Consider the following 16,669-nt stretch of genomic DNA (forward strand, 5'->3'; position numbering starts at 1 on the left):
GAATGCAAACAGAAACAGACAGAACATATGCATAAAGAAATTGATTTGTCCAATAATTAAACAAATGCATAAGAAAATGCATCAATCACTTTCTTTATGCATATGTTATTTATGCGTGCAATTCTGCAAGTTTGTCTGAAAAGGCCCTTAATAAATTCATGAAGAGTTACGTCACAATTTAAAAATTAATATGCAAAACAGCACGGTTTGCTTGATTTGTGCTGCGTCAACGTGACGTCAGATCTTGTCAGCATGGGGTGCTCGATTTGTGATGTCAGTTTGCCATCAGATTATGTTACGCAGGTTATGCTTGAATTGTGCTGTCAATCTGAGGTCACGTTCTCTTAGCACAGGGTGCTCGATTGGTGCTAACAATCTGCCGTCAGATTGTATTGTGCAGGTCTTGCTCTAATTCTGTCGCATATCTGACATAAGCTGCTGGCAGCACGGCATGTTCGCGTGGTGCTGCCAGTCTACTGTTAGATTGTCGCGTAGATTTGGCTCGTTTTTTGCCGCCAATCTGATGTCAGGTCTTGTCAGCACGCGGTGCTCGATTTCTGCTGCCAGTCTGCCGTTAGATTGTGTTACGCAGGTTATGCTTGATTTTTGCCGCCAATCTGACAACAGTCCTGTCAACACTAGGTGCTCGATTTCTGCTGAAATTAAATGCCAACAGTTTCTGTCCTATTTCTGACAGCAGTTCTTCTGACAGCTGACACCGCAGATATTGCAGAGTCTGTGTGAAATCTGTTGCCTTTCTGGTAACAGAAAGTGATAGCAGACTCTCCGAATAATCTGTTTGTTCACGTTTGGCTGACGGGGAACTTACTTGGTGGTGGTAGCGTTGGTGTTGTTGGTATAATGATGTTGGCGACAATGTGTGACTCTCGGGCTCGTAAGTCTAGAATCTGGTGCATGCCCCAGCGGGAGATGGCTGGTCCGCTCGAGCAAGGCGGCAGGTGCGTTGCACAATTCGCGAGACCTAAAATCAGTTTTTACTTGTCGACCGAGAGTTACGGATTGAAGTTGGAGACCGCGGATCCGAGAGTTACAGACTCGGACATACAAAATGTCATGGACTATGGATCGGATTAAGATAGAATAAGAACTGCGTTCTCTGCTAGAAAACTTGCCTATTTATACCGCGTTGTCTATGATTTTCTTTGTCCTTTGAAGGGCCGTGTGCACTAATTTACTTACTAATACGCCCACGTACAATATTCCAGTTCCCTGATTTTACTACCTTTGTTTCCGGCGTCGAGCAACGATGTCATCTCGAACTTCCCGGAAATTACTGAATTTATGGTTTCTTAAATTGTGACATCCTATGTGTCACCGTATTCTTAAAATCGGGGCGAGATTATAATATTAAATGAATCATTGTGGCTTGGCCCCGTTTATTAGTACATTTGCTGTTCACGAAAAAAAGAATTGTTACTCCGCATGACGTAACATTATTATTAACAAATTTTATCCTAGAATTTCATTATTAGACACAAAAGTAGATTGATAATTTCTTGGTTGGGCTTCACAAAAAAGTTCATCAAGAACTATTTCGACATTTTATTTACAAAAGCCAATAGAGATAATGTAACTATAATCTTAAACAAAACAGAGTATCTATCAAAAAAAGAAAATTTGTTTTCTGATAGAAACACTTAAGAAATAATCAAAGATGAATAAAGAAATCAACACAAGAGTTACGCAATTTATTGTCAAGATAGAAGATGAAAGAATTTATTGACGTTGGCATGTATAAGATACGAGGTGTGTTCAAAAAGTATCGCGAATTTTGTGTTTTTTCAAAAATTATTTATTTATTCATGAATATCTATTTTGTCCCCTACAAAGTAATCCCCATGAGATATTATACACTTGTGCCAACGGTTTTTCCAATCTTCGAAGCACTTCAAAAAATCATTTTTTTTTATCTTGTTCAGCTCCTCCTTCGATGCCGTCTTTATCTCGTCAAGCGTAGCGTAACGTCGTCCTTTCATGGGCCTCTTCAGTTTAGGGAACAAGAAAAAGTCACAGGGGGTCAGATCTGGGGAATACGGTGGCTGCGGCATCATTAGTGTGTTGTTTTTGGCCAAAAAGTCGCGCACAAGCAACGATGTGTGAGCAGGGGCGTTATCGTGGTGCAAAAGCCAATTTTTGTTCTTCCACAAATCCGGGCGTTTCTGGCGGATTGCTTCGCGCAAATTGCGCATAACTTGCAGGTAATATTCCTTATTGACCGTTCTACCCTGTGGCAAGAACTCATGATGCACCACGCCCCTGCAATCGAAGAAAACTGTCAGCAAAACTTTCACATTCGACCGAACTTGGCGCGCTTTTTTCGGTCTTGGTTCGTGCGGCAGCTTCCATTGAGATGATTGAGTTTTGGTTTCCACGTCATAACCATAAACCCACGATTCGTCACCAGTTATGACCCTCTGGAGCAAATTTGGGTCGTCGCGGACAGAGTCCAACATCTCATTAGCAATGTTCATGCGATGCTGTTTTTGGTCGCAATTGAGCAATTTTGGTACGAATTTCGCGGCGACCCGTCTCATGCCCAAATCATTGATAAAAATCGAATGGCACGAGCCAATCGATATGTTTAGGTCCTCAGCAACTTCTCTAACGGTGATTCGACGATTGGCCAATACCATTTTCTCCACTTCATTAATTTTTTCGTCTGTTGTTGAAGTGCTCGGGCATCCGGCACGCTCTTCGTCGTTCACATCTTCTCGGCCTTCTGAGAACATTTTGTACCACCGATAAACGTTGCTTCGGTCCAAGGTAGCTTCTCCGTATGCCACAGTCAACATTCGGAATGCATCCGCGCACTTAATTTCGTTTTTCACACAAAATTTGATACAGGTTCTTTGATCCATTTTTTTGAATAGGTAAAAATCGAAGACGATCCAAAACACGTGCAAGCAAAGCAGCTGTCAACAATTAAGTGAACATTCAAAATGGCCGAGCTTGTCGGCATAAGTGAGAGACATGAGTACCAACATAACGCCACAAAAAGATCGAAATTCGAATATACGTAACCCGCGAAAATTCAAAATTCGCGATACTTTTTGAACACACCTCGTATTATTGTCGACTGATAGGAATATTCATAGAGCCTGCAGTATGTCAAAGATTCGCAAACAGGTTAATTCTCTTAGAATAATTAGGCTTGTTTTTTATTCCTGCACTAGACTGCACTGGAATGTTCCTTTTTGCTTTCGCTTTCTGGCTAACTTTCAAACATCTACCTATTTTATTTTAAGTGTACACTGATTCAAGGAGTTCAGGAACAAAAAACAAATGGATTGTTTCGTCGATTCACAGCTCACTCTACAGACTTTCGAAATATATATGTAGAGTACCTAGCAAACATAGCAATATAACATGTACATATTAAATACATAACAGTAGGTATCAATTGAACGAGTTATATAGCAAGTAACATACATGTACGTTACATGTACTATTGAATGTCAGCAACAAAATTACATCTCTGATTTATTTCAGATATGTAGCAGAACACTTTAAATATTATATTTTTAATATGTAATCATGCCAATACTGCGATGTAACATATTTGTCTTTAAAATATATATTACATCGAAGTAGTGGTAAGTTTTGGTTCTCTTTGCTGCTCTTTTATTCGCTGTTTGCAGAATGTAAATTATATTCCGATATACACTGCCGATATACACTGAGAGAAAAGAATGATTGCATTCATCATAAGTCAACTATTATTTATAGTGGTATTATAGATTTTTGGTGTGAACTGTAAACTTATAATTATTTTAACTATGCAAATTGTAGCTGCCTGAACAATGAATTATGATTATAACTATGATATGTTTTAATACAACTATTGTGTATGGTTACACTGAGAGAAGAAAATGGTAATTACCATAATTTAATTATAATTTATAGTGATTCTGAATTATAATAGTCTACCTTTTATGTATAGTTATATTCATTATACTTATATAGTTTTAATATTGGAAGTTTAAAAACGTTAGTTTTAATTATAAGTAAATCAAAACATCTTGCACTTGATTTTATTTTTAAAAGAATTCATCAGAAAAATTTTACTGTAATAACACCGATGTTCATCGGTGAAAAATCTCATAGAGCTCCGCCTTTTATACCATTTATGTGATTACTTTCTTACAAGAAATAGAACGCCATAGCAGCCATCTAGTGATGGTTTTGTGTACTATTATACGCAGAGAAAAAAGTATGTGATATTTGTAACTATAATTGCATGGCTAAGAAAATAATTACATTTACTATAATTGTAGTTACGATAACAATATAAAAATAGCTATTTTAATTTTCATATATATCTTAATATTTTACTATATTATTAGTTGTGATTATCATAATTTATAATAAAATATTTTCACAGTTGACTTAACTTTACATACAGGGTGTCCTAAAAAGGTCGGGACACCTAAATATCTCGGGAAATATAAGTTTTACAGAAAAATGTTTCAGACAAAAGTTGCATGGTTTCGAGGGGGATATAAGATGGTGTTATTAATTTGACCTTGAATAGTTCCTTGAAGGTCATGTAAAAGACACCTTCAATTTTTTAAGTGAGACTGCCAACTTTTTATTACATATTCTTGTAGCTTATCTTGAGACCTCTCCAAAACACTATAAGAAAGTTTATTTCCGTTGAGTACTTTCCGAGTTGTGAGGCTTGAAAGCTACGGTGTACTGTAACTTTCAAGCCTCATAACTCGAAAAGTACTTAACAAAAATAAACTTTCTTGTAGTGTTTTGGAAAAGTCTTGAAATAAGCTACAAGAATATGTAATAAAAAGTTGGCAATCCCATTTAAAAAAATTGAAGGTGTTCTTTACATGACCTTCAGCAATTATTTTGCACATATTTTACAAGATTATATTTTTACATTATGTTATGAGTTATATACATATATAACAAAAAAATATAATTTTGTTCTTTTAGAGTGCTCTCAAATTTATATAATATTTACGTCTCATCCACATAACAATGATATATATTGGGAGTATAAATTAATTTGGTCCATTTTTTTGTGGTCAAAAATGCATTTATTTCAGAACAAATTGAATGAACAGATTAATCAAAGTATTGTCCATCATTGGCTACTACTTTGTCCCATCTCTCATACAATTTTTGAATTCTATCTCGAAAAAATGTTTCGTCTTTTGAAACGATCCAAGTTAGGAGCCAATTTTTTATTTCTGCGAAAGAAGTGAACCGGTGTCCTGCCAAATCGTGCTGCATCTGTCGAAATAACCAGTGATCAGATAGAGCGATGTCCGGCGAATAAGGCGGGTGCAGTAAAATATACCACTTGAGCGTTTCCAAATAAGTTTTGACGACTTTTGCGACATGAGGCCGAGCGATATCATGTAACCTTGCTTGCTTGCCTTGCTTGAGAATCATTCCCATGGATTTCAATCGTATGGAAACTGTTGGTTGCATAACTCCCAATGATTCTGCAAGCTCTTCCTGCGTTTGACTCGGATCTTCATCGAGTAATGCCTCCAATTCTTTGTCTTCAAATTTTTTTGGCTTTCCAGAGCGAGGCTTGTCTTCAACGCTGAAATTACCATTCTTGAAACGTCGAAACCATTCCCTACAGGATTTATCAGTTAGAACATTATCACCATAAACTTCTACCAGCATTCAATGCGCTTCAGCTGCGCTTTTCTTCCAATTAAAACAGAAAACTAAAACCTCCCGCAAATGCTGATTAGTTAATACAAAAGTTGACATATTCAACACAGTAAAAAACAGGGGTTTTGTATGAAAATCAAAGCGATGTGTACTGAATATTATTGACAGATGTCTAATCTATCTGAAACCACCGGAATCAGCTATCACTATGACACATGTATAACAGCCAGAGCCATCTTTTGAAAACGGACTGAACTAATTTATACTCCCAATAACATTGTTCTTTTTATGTGCTCTCTCAGTTATATAATAGTTATGTGTTGGTTTACTGGGATATGTACGTCAATTGAATACGGATAAAATTCAATTTGAATTTTTCACTTAAACTTAGTAGTAGATTGTTGGTGCTTTGTTGGGTAAGTCAGATGTATTAAGCGGCGTCTACAATGGAGTTGTAGAGTCGCAAAAACGGTCGTAAATAAAAATGAAATTTCAGTTAATATGCGTGTTATATAATTCATGGTTTTGTAATTCGCCCTAAAACTAGTTACTTTTGGTAGAGAGGGCATGAGTGCGGTGTTAGGCTGCGGTCCGATTCACGCTCACAGCGCTCACTGTACTCACGACGCTCATGATCGGTCCGATTCATTAGCATGCTTAAGGCGCTTGACGACAATAAACGTTTCGGACCACTTGTAAACGCTACTCATAGGGATATAACCTAAGATACCTAGCGTAAGTAAAGCTTAATTATTTTATTTTTTAAAACACTAATAAAATCTTATAATAAATAGAATTGTAAAAAGTATATTTAATAATTTTTTATAATAAAATTAGTTACCTAGATGATATACAATATTTATTTTAAAAATTTATTAAAATATTTTATAAATATTTTTGTACTCTTAGATTAAACAGATCATAAATACTTATAATAAACGTTTAGTCTATATTTTAATATTTTATACAATATTTATTATAATATTTATTGTAATATTTATAATAAATATTTATGATCTGTTGAATGTAAGATCATAAAAATATTTATCAAATATTTTGACAATTATTTTTATAATATTCACATAATTTTTATAAATATTTTATAAACATTGTGTGTTGTTTAGATAAGGAGGCCTTATTCAAGTATCTTATTAATTTTAGAAACCAGCCTCGAGGAAAGAAAAATGAATATTCAGTGTAAGGTCGCAGCATTACAATTGATGGAAATTGCTTTAGAGGAGTCTGATAGTGAGGATTTGAATCGTTTATTTTATTCATCTTCAAGCGATGATGAGGAAGCTATAAAAAATTTGCATGCTGCTTTAATTATAAGTAAACAAAAAAAAAATTGAACAGAAGACCTCGGATTCAAGACTTTATAGAAAGAGTTATCTCAGGGTACACAGCACAAGAATTTAAAACACATATTCAGTATGTTGTTTTTATTTTGGTTGCTAATCTTATATTTATTGTCATAATTAAAATCTTAGCAAACTTTATGACTCTCCTGTTGATTTTTCGAATAGATTACTTCCAACGATCTTCGACCATGTTTTAAGATTGATTGGACCAAGTTTGACTTCTACAAAGTCAGTTGCAGGTAGAAAGCCTATTCCAGCAAAAAAGCAATTGTTAATGGCTCTTTGGATGACGGCTACACCAGACTCATACAGGTTTATTGTAATCAATATACTAGTTTTTTAAAAATAATTGTTAACAAACGAAAATGGATTAAAGTGGATTCAGATGGATTCAGATTTTCACGAATGCGTATTTCTGAAAATCTAAATTTATTTTAATCCATTTTAATTCATTTTTGTTTGCTGGGAAAACATTTGAAATAAATCATGGCTTTCAGATCTGTGTGTATGAAATTTGATTTGGGAAAGGCGACGGCAATTCGCGCTATGAGACGAGTTACATACGCCTTGCACACCTTAGCTCCTCAAATTATTCAGTGGCCTCAAGGAAGAAAAGCTACTGAAGTAATGATAGCATTTGAGCGTGTGAGTGTATTTCCACGTGTAATAGGAGCCATAGATGGCACTCATGTGGAAATACGATCTCCTCGGGATGATAATCATCAAGCATACATTAATAGAAAAGGATACGCATCAATTCATGTGCAGGTAATGTTTCATGAGAAATTAATAAATATAATAGTCTGTAGAATATGTAATCTGTAAATGTAAATTTTGTTTTATTTTCAGGCTGTGTGTACTCAAAATTTATTATTTACAAACATGTTTGCTGGGAATGCTGGCTCTGTGCATGACGCACGAATTTTTAGAATCTCTCCAGTGGCTCGGTACTTTGAGAATCCAGAAAAATATTTCTGTAATGATAGTCATCTTGTTGGTGATGCTGCATATGGTATACATACCAATATGATGGTCCCGTTTAAAGACAATGGTCATTTGAGCCTTAGACAAAAGAATTTCAACTTTTGTCACTCATCAGCTCGAATGGCAATTGAAAGGGTCTTTGGTGTTTGGAAAGCGCGATGGAGAAGTATTTTAGATTGTTTACCCATGATTACCAGTTAGAAAAAATACCAGAATACATATTGGCAACTGCAGTCTTACATAACATTTGTATCATAAATAATGATTTATTTGATATAAATAATATTGATGTGCCAAATCAAAATCAACACATCCAGCACGGAATATTAATATCGGGTAGAACAAATGAAGGCAACAGAAAACGACAAAGAATAATGAACAATTTGGTAATGAGAGATAATGAACGTGTATTTGCGTAATTTATAAAATCTTTTTAATGTATTAACTCTTATAAACTATTTTCTCATCAACTAAATCTTTATAAAAATGAATAAATGTATGCAAATTAATTTGAATCAATCTTTACATTTTTTATTGTTGTGTGCACCTATCCTAGTATACTTTTATACTTAAACATAAAAATACATAAAAAATAAAAAAAAATTAAAATACATAGATATTATGTTTAAACAACATACATAAAAAAAAATAAAGTTCATAGATATTATGCTTAAACCAACATCACAATTGTCATATCTATTTTAAAACGCAGAATAATTAATAAAATCACAATAAGTACAATGGTAAGTAGCAAGAAATACGTAAAATATAAAATGAAAATAAATGAAGAAAGTGACTAAAAATAAAAAATTTGAATACAATAAAGTTAAAAATTGCACACAATATAGGAACTCAAATCTTTCATGTAAAAATAGTTAGTCAAATAATTTTTTGCCTGAAATAGCTTCGCAGAATGTTTTCATTATATTCATTTTCTCTTTATGCTGCTTTTCTTTTTGTTCTTTTAGTTCTTGCAATATAATTAATTGCCTTTCCTCTTTTTTCTTCTCTCTCTCCTGTCTATCTTCTTTCATTTGTTTCACAAATTCATCTAAAAGTTTATCAGATTTTAATTTCTTAATGGCAGGTTTCTTGATATTGCTATTTTCATCTGTTGAATTTGCAAGAGATGAAGGTCCAGAATCTGATGCTGTTGCTTTCGGATTTGCCCATCCTGATTTTCCAAATAATTCATTCATTCTCTAAAAATAAAAAAAATTATCAATTACATAAACCTATTTGTGTGTAGAAAAAGAACTTGAGAAGAACATTTATACATTGTAGATAAAATATACCTCAAAATATTGCCATGACTTTCGATTATTTCCAGATATATTATTGTGATCTATGATTTTTCTATATATTTTTATCATGCTATTCATTTTCGACTGACATTGTGGTCCTGATACTGCAATATTTGGATCAACTTTATTCATCTTGCTTGCAATATTTTCCCAGATTTTAGAATGACGTTTTGTTCCCGAAGAGAATTCGTTCATTCGTTCCTCATATTTCTCCAGGAGTAAGTATACAGTCTTTGATGATCATATAAATAAAGTTTTTTCATTATCTATTAGATATCCAAGAAATCATTGATTATAAATGTCTACTCTGCCGCAAATTTACTTTAGAACACTATAGAAATGTCTATAGTTCTGAATGTGTTTTTTGAAACAGGTATTGCATATACGGAATGGAGTTCTTTTTATACAACTTTTATAATTTTTAATAAGGTAATACGTATGTTCATTACCTTATTAAAAATTATAAAAGTCATATAAGGAGAACCCCATTCCGTATATGCAATGCCTGTTTCAAAAAACACATTCAGAACTATAGATATTTTTTCTATAGAAAAACATACAGAATGGGGTTCTCCTTACATGACTTTTATAATTTTTAATAAGGTAATGAACATACGTATTACCTTATTAAAAATTATAAAAGTTGTATAAGGAGAATCCCATTCCGTATATGCAATACCTGTTTCAAAAAACACATTCAGAACTGTAGACATTTCTATAGTGTTCTAAAGTAAATTTGCGGCAGGGTAGCTCATGTGTACAAAACAAATTGGGAAAGTTAAAAAGCTAAGAAACGAATGAAAAACAAAGGATGTTGAGAAACGTTAATAATAATTTAATATCGATAAAAGTCAAAACAATTCACTAAGACTTCTATTTAATACCAATTATTTATCTCAATACATTTTGTTTTTTTTATTTCTTAATTTTTTAATTTTCTCAATTAATAATAACAAAATTACTTAGCATCATTAAATTTATACTCACCAGTTGACTCTTCAACATTTTGTGTTGAAGTGTGCGGTACTGACAAGGGGAGGATCAGGTGAGTCACCCTGAGATTTTGATCCCAATTTTTTTAGTTATTCTGGAGACGAAAAAAAAGTTTACGTTTCTCGGCGTTTGATCGAATAGGTCTTAGTTTCGAAATAATAAATTTGTAAAAATTGGCCATACCGCGGCGCACCATATGAGTATTCCCGGTAACTGTTTTCCCAACCAGCCGTTGGCTGTAGTCGGCTCCATGCGTTAGGTGCTTGCTTCACAATCGTAAGATCCGGATTCGCTCCCGAATGTGTGCAATATTTTTTTTATTTTTTTTAAATAAGTGTATTTATTTATTTATCTTGATGATATTGATATAGTATGCAAATTTCTAAAATAAAAAGTTTATATTTAATATTACTTTCTAAACATTAATTTGAATTTAATTTGAAGGATATTTGAATTCAGGATATTTGAAGTAATAATATTTGAAATAATAAATAGGTAGTAATAATAATAATATATAAGTTATTTGAAATGGATAACATACAGGGTGAGTCATTTTAATCTATGGACCCGAATATCTTCCAAATAACGGTATCTACAAAAAAAATGGTTTAGATAAAAGTTGACCAGGACAGAGGGGGTCATTCAATTGTACCATTGGTTTTGACCTTGAGGTCAATTTTGAAGGTTATTTCAAGGTCACGATGGTTTTTTTAAATGGGACACCCTATTTTTGACTGCGGATTTCGAAAGAGCGGAAAATTTTACATCAAACTTGTCTTATGAAAAAATTGTTTTTGCGACTTTGGAAAGGTAAAAAATTAAGGTGAAATGCCTGAAAAACGATCTGGTGTACTTTTTCTGAAATGACGTGGTTTTCTGGGTAACATAAATGTGCATAATGCTTAAACACTACTACTTGCAACTTTCGGCCGGATTCTTTGACGCACGCCTATTGCTCCCCTTCCACCGCTCGCGCCTTAGCAACTGCGCCGCCGGACGGCGTAACACACTGTCCTGAGACGATGTATCGCGCTCCTTAGTTACGCCGTCCGGCGGCGCCGTTGCTAAGGCGCGAGCGGTGGGAGGGGAGCAATAGGCGTACGTCGAAGAATCCGACCAAAAGTTGGAAGTAGCTGACAGCACTGCGATACTTAATGCTAATAATCAACGATTGAAAAAAACTAAACAATTACGTTTGATTTAAGATTTATAATTATTGTTATAATAGAGTTTTATTCCTTTTCTTTCTTACTCACTTCTGCATAATTGAAAAATTTACTATTTAAAGTTGCTTAAATTTAAAAATTCCAAACATACATACAGGGTATGTAGGTAATTACATTCACAAGTTACCTTTCCAGAATGGCTGATTATAGTCCTAATGAGATTGTTGATATTAGTTTTAGGGGAGTGTCATAGCAATTACAATGCAGCATCAGGCTTTATGCTCAACGTTTTCCTAAAAGGCGACATCCAACTGATATGACAATACGTAGTTTAGTCCAAAGAGCTCGCAATAGACATCTTGTTCGTCAACGTCAACATCATGAATATAAGGAAAATGATGCGCGAGCTGTAACTATTTTAGCAATACTTCACCTTAATCCTCATGTTAGTACTCGCCAGATTGAAAGGGAAATAGGTATACCACAAAGAACTGTTGTTAGAATTTTAAGAGCTCTAAATTACCACCCTTTCCACATCACTCTTACGCAGGCTTTACAGCCTAATCATCATCTGATGCATATTGCTTTTTGCCAGTGGGCTTCACAAATGTTACACGATGATCCTAATTTTTTTAGGTATGTGCTTTTCTCAGATGAGGCTAAATTTTATAGTGACGGACAACTTAATAGACACAACTGCCATTATTGGTCAGATGTTAATCCCCACTGGTATAGGCCAATAGATCATCAAAATCGATGGAGTATTATGGTATGGTGCGGCATTGTAAATGGTTATTTGATTGGACCTTATTTTTTTGAAGAGAACGTTGATAGACACAGTTACTTATCGTTGCTAAGAGTTCACTTATCAGGCTTATTAGAAGATGTTGACTTAGCAACAAGAGCAAGAATGTGGCTTCAACAAGATGGTGCTGCACCGCATTATGCACTCATTGTACGTGCCTTTTTAAATGCCAGTTACAATGACAGATGGATTGGACGAAGGGGTCCAGTTGAATGGCCTCCTTGCACACCAGATTTGACGTCGCCTGATTTCTTTTTATGGGGATACTTGAAAAATGTTGTTTTTGCTGAACGACCAACCACAAGAGATGATTTTATGGACGTAGAGCTTGTGCAGCCATTCTTAGAGCTACCCTGCTTAGAACTGTGGATAATTTTCAAAACAGATTGCAGTTATGCCTCAAAGCCAACGGAGGTAATTTTGAACAATTACTCCGTGGGTAATTCATTTAAATTACAGTGTCAGTAAGAGGCAAGGGGACTCACGATAATCAAGCACCTCGACGTGAGAGGCAAGGGGACTCACGATAATCAAGCACCCCGACGTGAGAGGCAAGGGGACTCACGATAATCAAGCACCCCGCCGTGAGAGGCAAGGGGACTCACGATAATCCAGCACCCTGACGTGAGAGGCAAGGGGACTCACGATAATCAAGCACCCCGACGTGAGAGGCAAGGGGCTCACGATAATCAAGCACCCTAAAGGAAATAGAACTTACTACGTCCACGTCGTTGTTTCCGGGTAACGCTAAAAGTAAGATGAAAGTGCTTTTGACCTTGATATGACCTTGATATAACCTTCGAAAGGTCAGGTCGAAAAACTAAAAAATCCCTATGCTCATGTAAAAAGTGCCATTGTTAAAGAACCTATTGTCAAGAAACAGGTTCTGCGGTCAAAAATAGGGTTTACTAATCAAAAAATGCGTTATGAGCCTCAAACAACCTTGAAAATTGAGCTCAAGGTCAAGCTAGTCAAAATGATTAACACTTTTACAATTCATTGACTTTGTTTAAGCATTATGCACATTTGTGTTACCCAGAAAACCACGTCATTTCAGAAAAAGTACACCAGATCGTTTTTCAGGCATTTCACCTTCATTTTTGACCTTTTCAAGGTCGCAAAAACAATTTTTTCATAAGACATGTTTGATGTAAAATTTTCCGCTCTTTCGAAATCCGCAGTCAAAAATAGGATGTCCCATTTAAAAAAACCATCATGACCTTGAAATAACCTTCAAAATTGACCTTAAGGTCAAAACCAATGGTACAATTGAATGACCCCCTCTGTCCTGGTCAACTTTTATCTAAACTATTTTTTTGTAGATACCGTTATTTGGAAGATATTCGAGTCCATAGATTAAAATGACTCACCCTGTATAAAGGCAACGTATCTAAATTTTCAAATTGTTTAAATTTAACACTGGTATTCTTCTTCTACGATTAATTATTTTAAAAACTAAAATTTAAAAATACTGTTAATATTATTTTCAATTAAATTTTAAATTAAACAATTTAAAAATTTAGATACGTTGCCTTTATATGTTATCCATTTCAAATAACTTATATATTATTATTATTATTACTTATTTATTATTTCAAATATTACTTAAATTTAAATTAAATTTAAATTAATGTTTAGAAAGTGATATTAAATTAAATTTTCTATTTTAAAAATTTGCATACATAGATCAATATCATCAAGATAAATATACTTATTAAAAAAAAAAAAATGTTGCACACATCCGGGAGCGAACCCGGATCTTACGATGTGAAACAGTCACCTAACGCATGGAGCCGACTGCACTGGTTGGGAAAACAGTTACCGGGAAGGCTCATATGGTGCGCTGCGGTATGGCCAATTTTCACAAATTTATTATTTCGAAACTAAGCCTATTCGATCAAACGCCGGGAGACGTAAACTTGTTTTTCGTCTCCAGAGTAACTAAAAAAATTGGGATCAAAATCCCAGAGTGACTCACCTGATCCTCCCCTTGTGAGTATACGGTATCTGATTGTGCAGATGTGATGTCCAGAGAATCATTTACCTCTGAGATAGATGAGCACGGGACAGAAGATAAATCTTTTTCCATAAATGTATTACAAAGGTCATGTCTCTCATTGGTCTTGCTAATTTGTGTTTTCTTCTGCCTTGCATACTCTTTATTAACTAAGTCTAATATACAAACACTATCTAAATTTTTTATTAAAAGAAAAACAAAAACATTAAAATTATTCAATTGTGCAATGTTTTCTTATGGAGTCACTATTTATTTTAATTTTAGTTTTTCTAACCTGTAGTTGCTCTTGCAGCTTCTACTTCTGTTAATTGAAACGTAAATATTTTCCCAATATCTTCTACAAAAACTGAAAAAGGCACACGATTGATTTTTTGTACATTCATTTTTAAAGAAAGTTAAAGGAACAATATAATTTTTAGAAAGAGGCACTGAGTTCTATGTTGCGTGAAGAATCGGAACACAAAATAAATATTGACAATGCAGGCTGTAATAGCAGTCGACTGTGATTCAAACACTATTTCCCGCACAAATGACGCAAACGCTTATGTTGACCCACCTCGGAACCATGGTCACCGTGAGCGCGTGACGTCACAAATTCATTATGTCACTTCGCTCGCAGAAAACGCTCAGGAAGTGAATCGGACCAACCGTGAGCGCGCTGATAGCGCTGTAAGCGTGAATCGGACCGCAGCCATAGACAATACAAGCACGAAGACCTAGCTGCGACCGTAGTAGGCATTCTTGTTCAATTTGTGTTGAAAAAAAAAAAACGTTTGTATTTTATCAGAAAATTAAGTATATGTAAGATTTGTTTTTTATTGCTGCATTGGACTGCACTAGCTTTTTCTTTTTGCTTTAATCAAATTTCAAACATAGATCTAAATATTATTTTTAACGCAGAATGTGCACTACTTCTGCAATAAAAAGCAGGCCTATAATACATATGACAGATTCTCTGAATCATAAAGATCAACTTAAAATTATACATTGTTTTTAAATAATTAATCACATATTTAATTCCTTATGAATAAAAATAAAATAGAAAAACTTCTTTAACATATAATAATTAAATGTTAATTTCACAATTTCAAACATATAAAGATTTAGAGCCGCTGTTCATATCATCAAAAATTGATTGCGTTCAACGGAAAATACAGCTTTGCAATTGTTGTAAAATTTTTTAATATAAATGGTTATACATTCAAATAGGAAAAGTAAGGGCAAATATTAGTTGTATTAAAGAATTTTACAACAGTATCAATAGACAAAATAGATATGAATGAAGAAACCTCAATCTACATCCCAATGAGCAGACAATATTTTTTTAATGTTTTTCAAATGTTTTTTTTAATAAAAATTTTTTTATACTTAATTTAATTATTGTATTATATTGACATACTTTCTAGTTGCATTCTTAAACAAATAATAACAAAAAAAGTAATTCCAGATGCTAATCCGCATTTGTAAAACTCAGTAGAAAAATTATAATTTTACATATATTTATATAAATAATATGGTTTAATTATACATAGTTCATCTTTTCAATAATATAAATTTACTTAATCTATCAGTTATATACACATATTAGCATAAAGTGTTTACAGATCATCACGAGGGATCCAGTTTGCAGCGATCACGGAGGTCAAGCAACGTTCACCGGAGTCGCAACTTGGATGGGTGACCGTTTGGGAATTTTTGAGAAAAAATTCCCGATTTTTTTTTGCAAAAAATGTTTTTTAAAATGTTATTAAAATATTGTTTTGCTCATTGGAATTATGTAGTGTAATAATATAATATATTTATGTGGATATTCCTTAAATATTCTAAAATGGTCCTGAAATGCGTATGTATCCCGAAGATTGTAAATGAATGTCCTTAAGACTCCCGATGGAATGTCCACAGGACGTCCATAGGCAAGAATGAGGCGCTCATTTGAAAGTCCACGGGACGTCCACAGGACGTTTCGGGACTGTAACAGGTAGTCCCCAGGATATTCCGCTCGTCCTGACAGGTCGTCCTTAGGACGTCCCTGTGCTATTAGGGAAGTCATATATTTACATAGTAAAGCTTCGTTGATAATGACTTTAAAATAAGTCGAAACGCGTTCTACATGTTTACGTTTTGCGCTGATGTACTGATTACTATGTAAATACACTGCCCAGCAAAAAAAGCGATACACTAAAAATTTAAGAAAAATTTATCAAACTTCAAACGCTTGTAAAATAAAAAATATTTATGATATAGGAATGTTTCAAAAACAAAATTAAAGCTTTCCACATAATAAAAATTGATCCCAGGAATATCCTGCGGATGTATGTCAAGAGATTTTTAATATCCTAAAGATGTGCTTAAATAAACTTAAGAGGTCCTAAGGA

At 34.0% G+C, this 16,669-nt stretch overlaps 3 protein-coding genes across 5 annotated transcripts in view; 1 reads left to right on the plus strand and 2 right to left on the minus strand.

The window, feature by feature from the left end:
• Nucleotides 1-360: 360 nt before the first annotated feature.
• Nucleotides 361-16,669, minus strand: part of LOC105207896 (N-acetylglucosamine-6-phosphate deacetylase) — a 150,470-nt gene continuing 134,161 nt past the window's right edge. Inside the window, exon 9 of the mRNA XM_039457290.1 lies at nt 361-982. Within this exon, the coding sequence (XP_039313224.1) occupies nt 804-982 (179 nt within the window). The 3' untranslated portion in view covers nt 361-803. The remainder of the gene's footprint in view (nt 983-16,669) is intronic.
• On the plus strand, nt 6,265-8,371 carry LOC105206805 (protein ALP1-like). 2 transcript variants are annotated; one of them, XM_039457294.1, is made up of 5 exons: nt 6,265-6,399; nt 6,826-7,095; nt 7,191-7,337; nt 7,523-7,793; nt 7,875-8,371. In XM_039457294.1, the coding sequence occupies exons 3-5, from the start codon at nt 7,300-7,302 to the stop codon at nt 8,208-8,210; spliced, it is 645 nt and encodes a 214-aa protein (XP_039313228.1). In that variant the 5' UTR covers nt 6,265-6,399; nt 6,826-7,095; nt 7,191-7,299; the 3' UTR covers nt 8,211-8,371. The 2 variants fall into 2 exon arrangements, with proteins under 2 accessions (XP_039313228.1, XP_039313229.1); XM_039457295.1 differs by lacking the exons at nt 6,265-6,399; nt 6,826-7,095 and having other exon boundaries at nt 7,185-7,337.
• Nucleotides 7,523-15,551, minus strand: LOC113002797. Of its 2 annotated transcripts, XM_039457292.1 has the most exons (4): nt 14,569-15,551; nt 14,322-14,467; nt 9,305-9,544; nt 7,523-9,211 (listed from the first exon to the last, which is right to left on the minus strand). In XM_039457292.1, exons 1-4 carry the CDS (start codon nt 14,675-14,677, stop codon nt 8,885-8,887), a joined length of 822 nt encoding a protein of 273 aa, XP_039313226.1. In that variant the 5' UTR covers nt 14,678-15,551; the 3' UTR covers nt 7,523-8,884. The 2 variants fall into 2 exon arrangements, with proteins under 2 accessions (XP_039313226.1, XP_039313227.1); XM_039457293.1 differs by lacking the exons at nt 14,322-14,467; nt 14,569-15,551 and adding an exon at nt 10,301-10,661.

This window comes from Solenopsis invicta, chromosome 14 (genome assembly GCF_016802725.1).
Source record: "Solenopsis invicta isolate M01_SB chromosome 14, UNIL_Sinv_3.0, whole genome shotgun sequence".
Classification (NCBI taxonomy): Eukaryota; Metazoa; Arthropoda; class Insecta; order Hymenoptera; family Formicidae; genus Solenopsis; species Solenopsis invicta.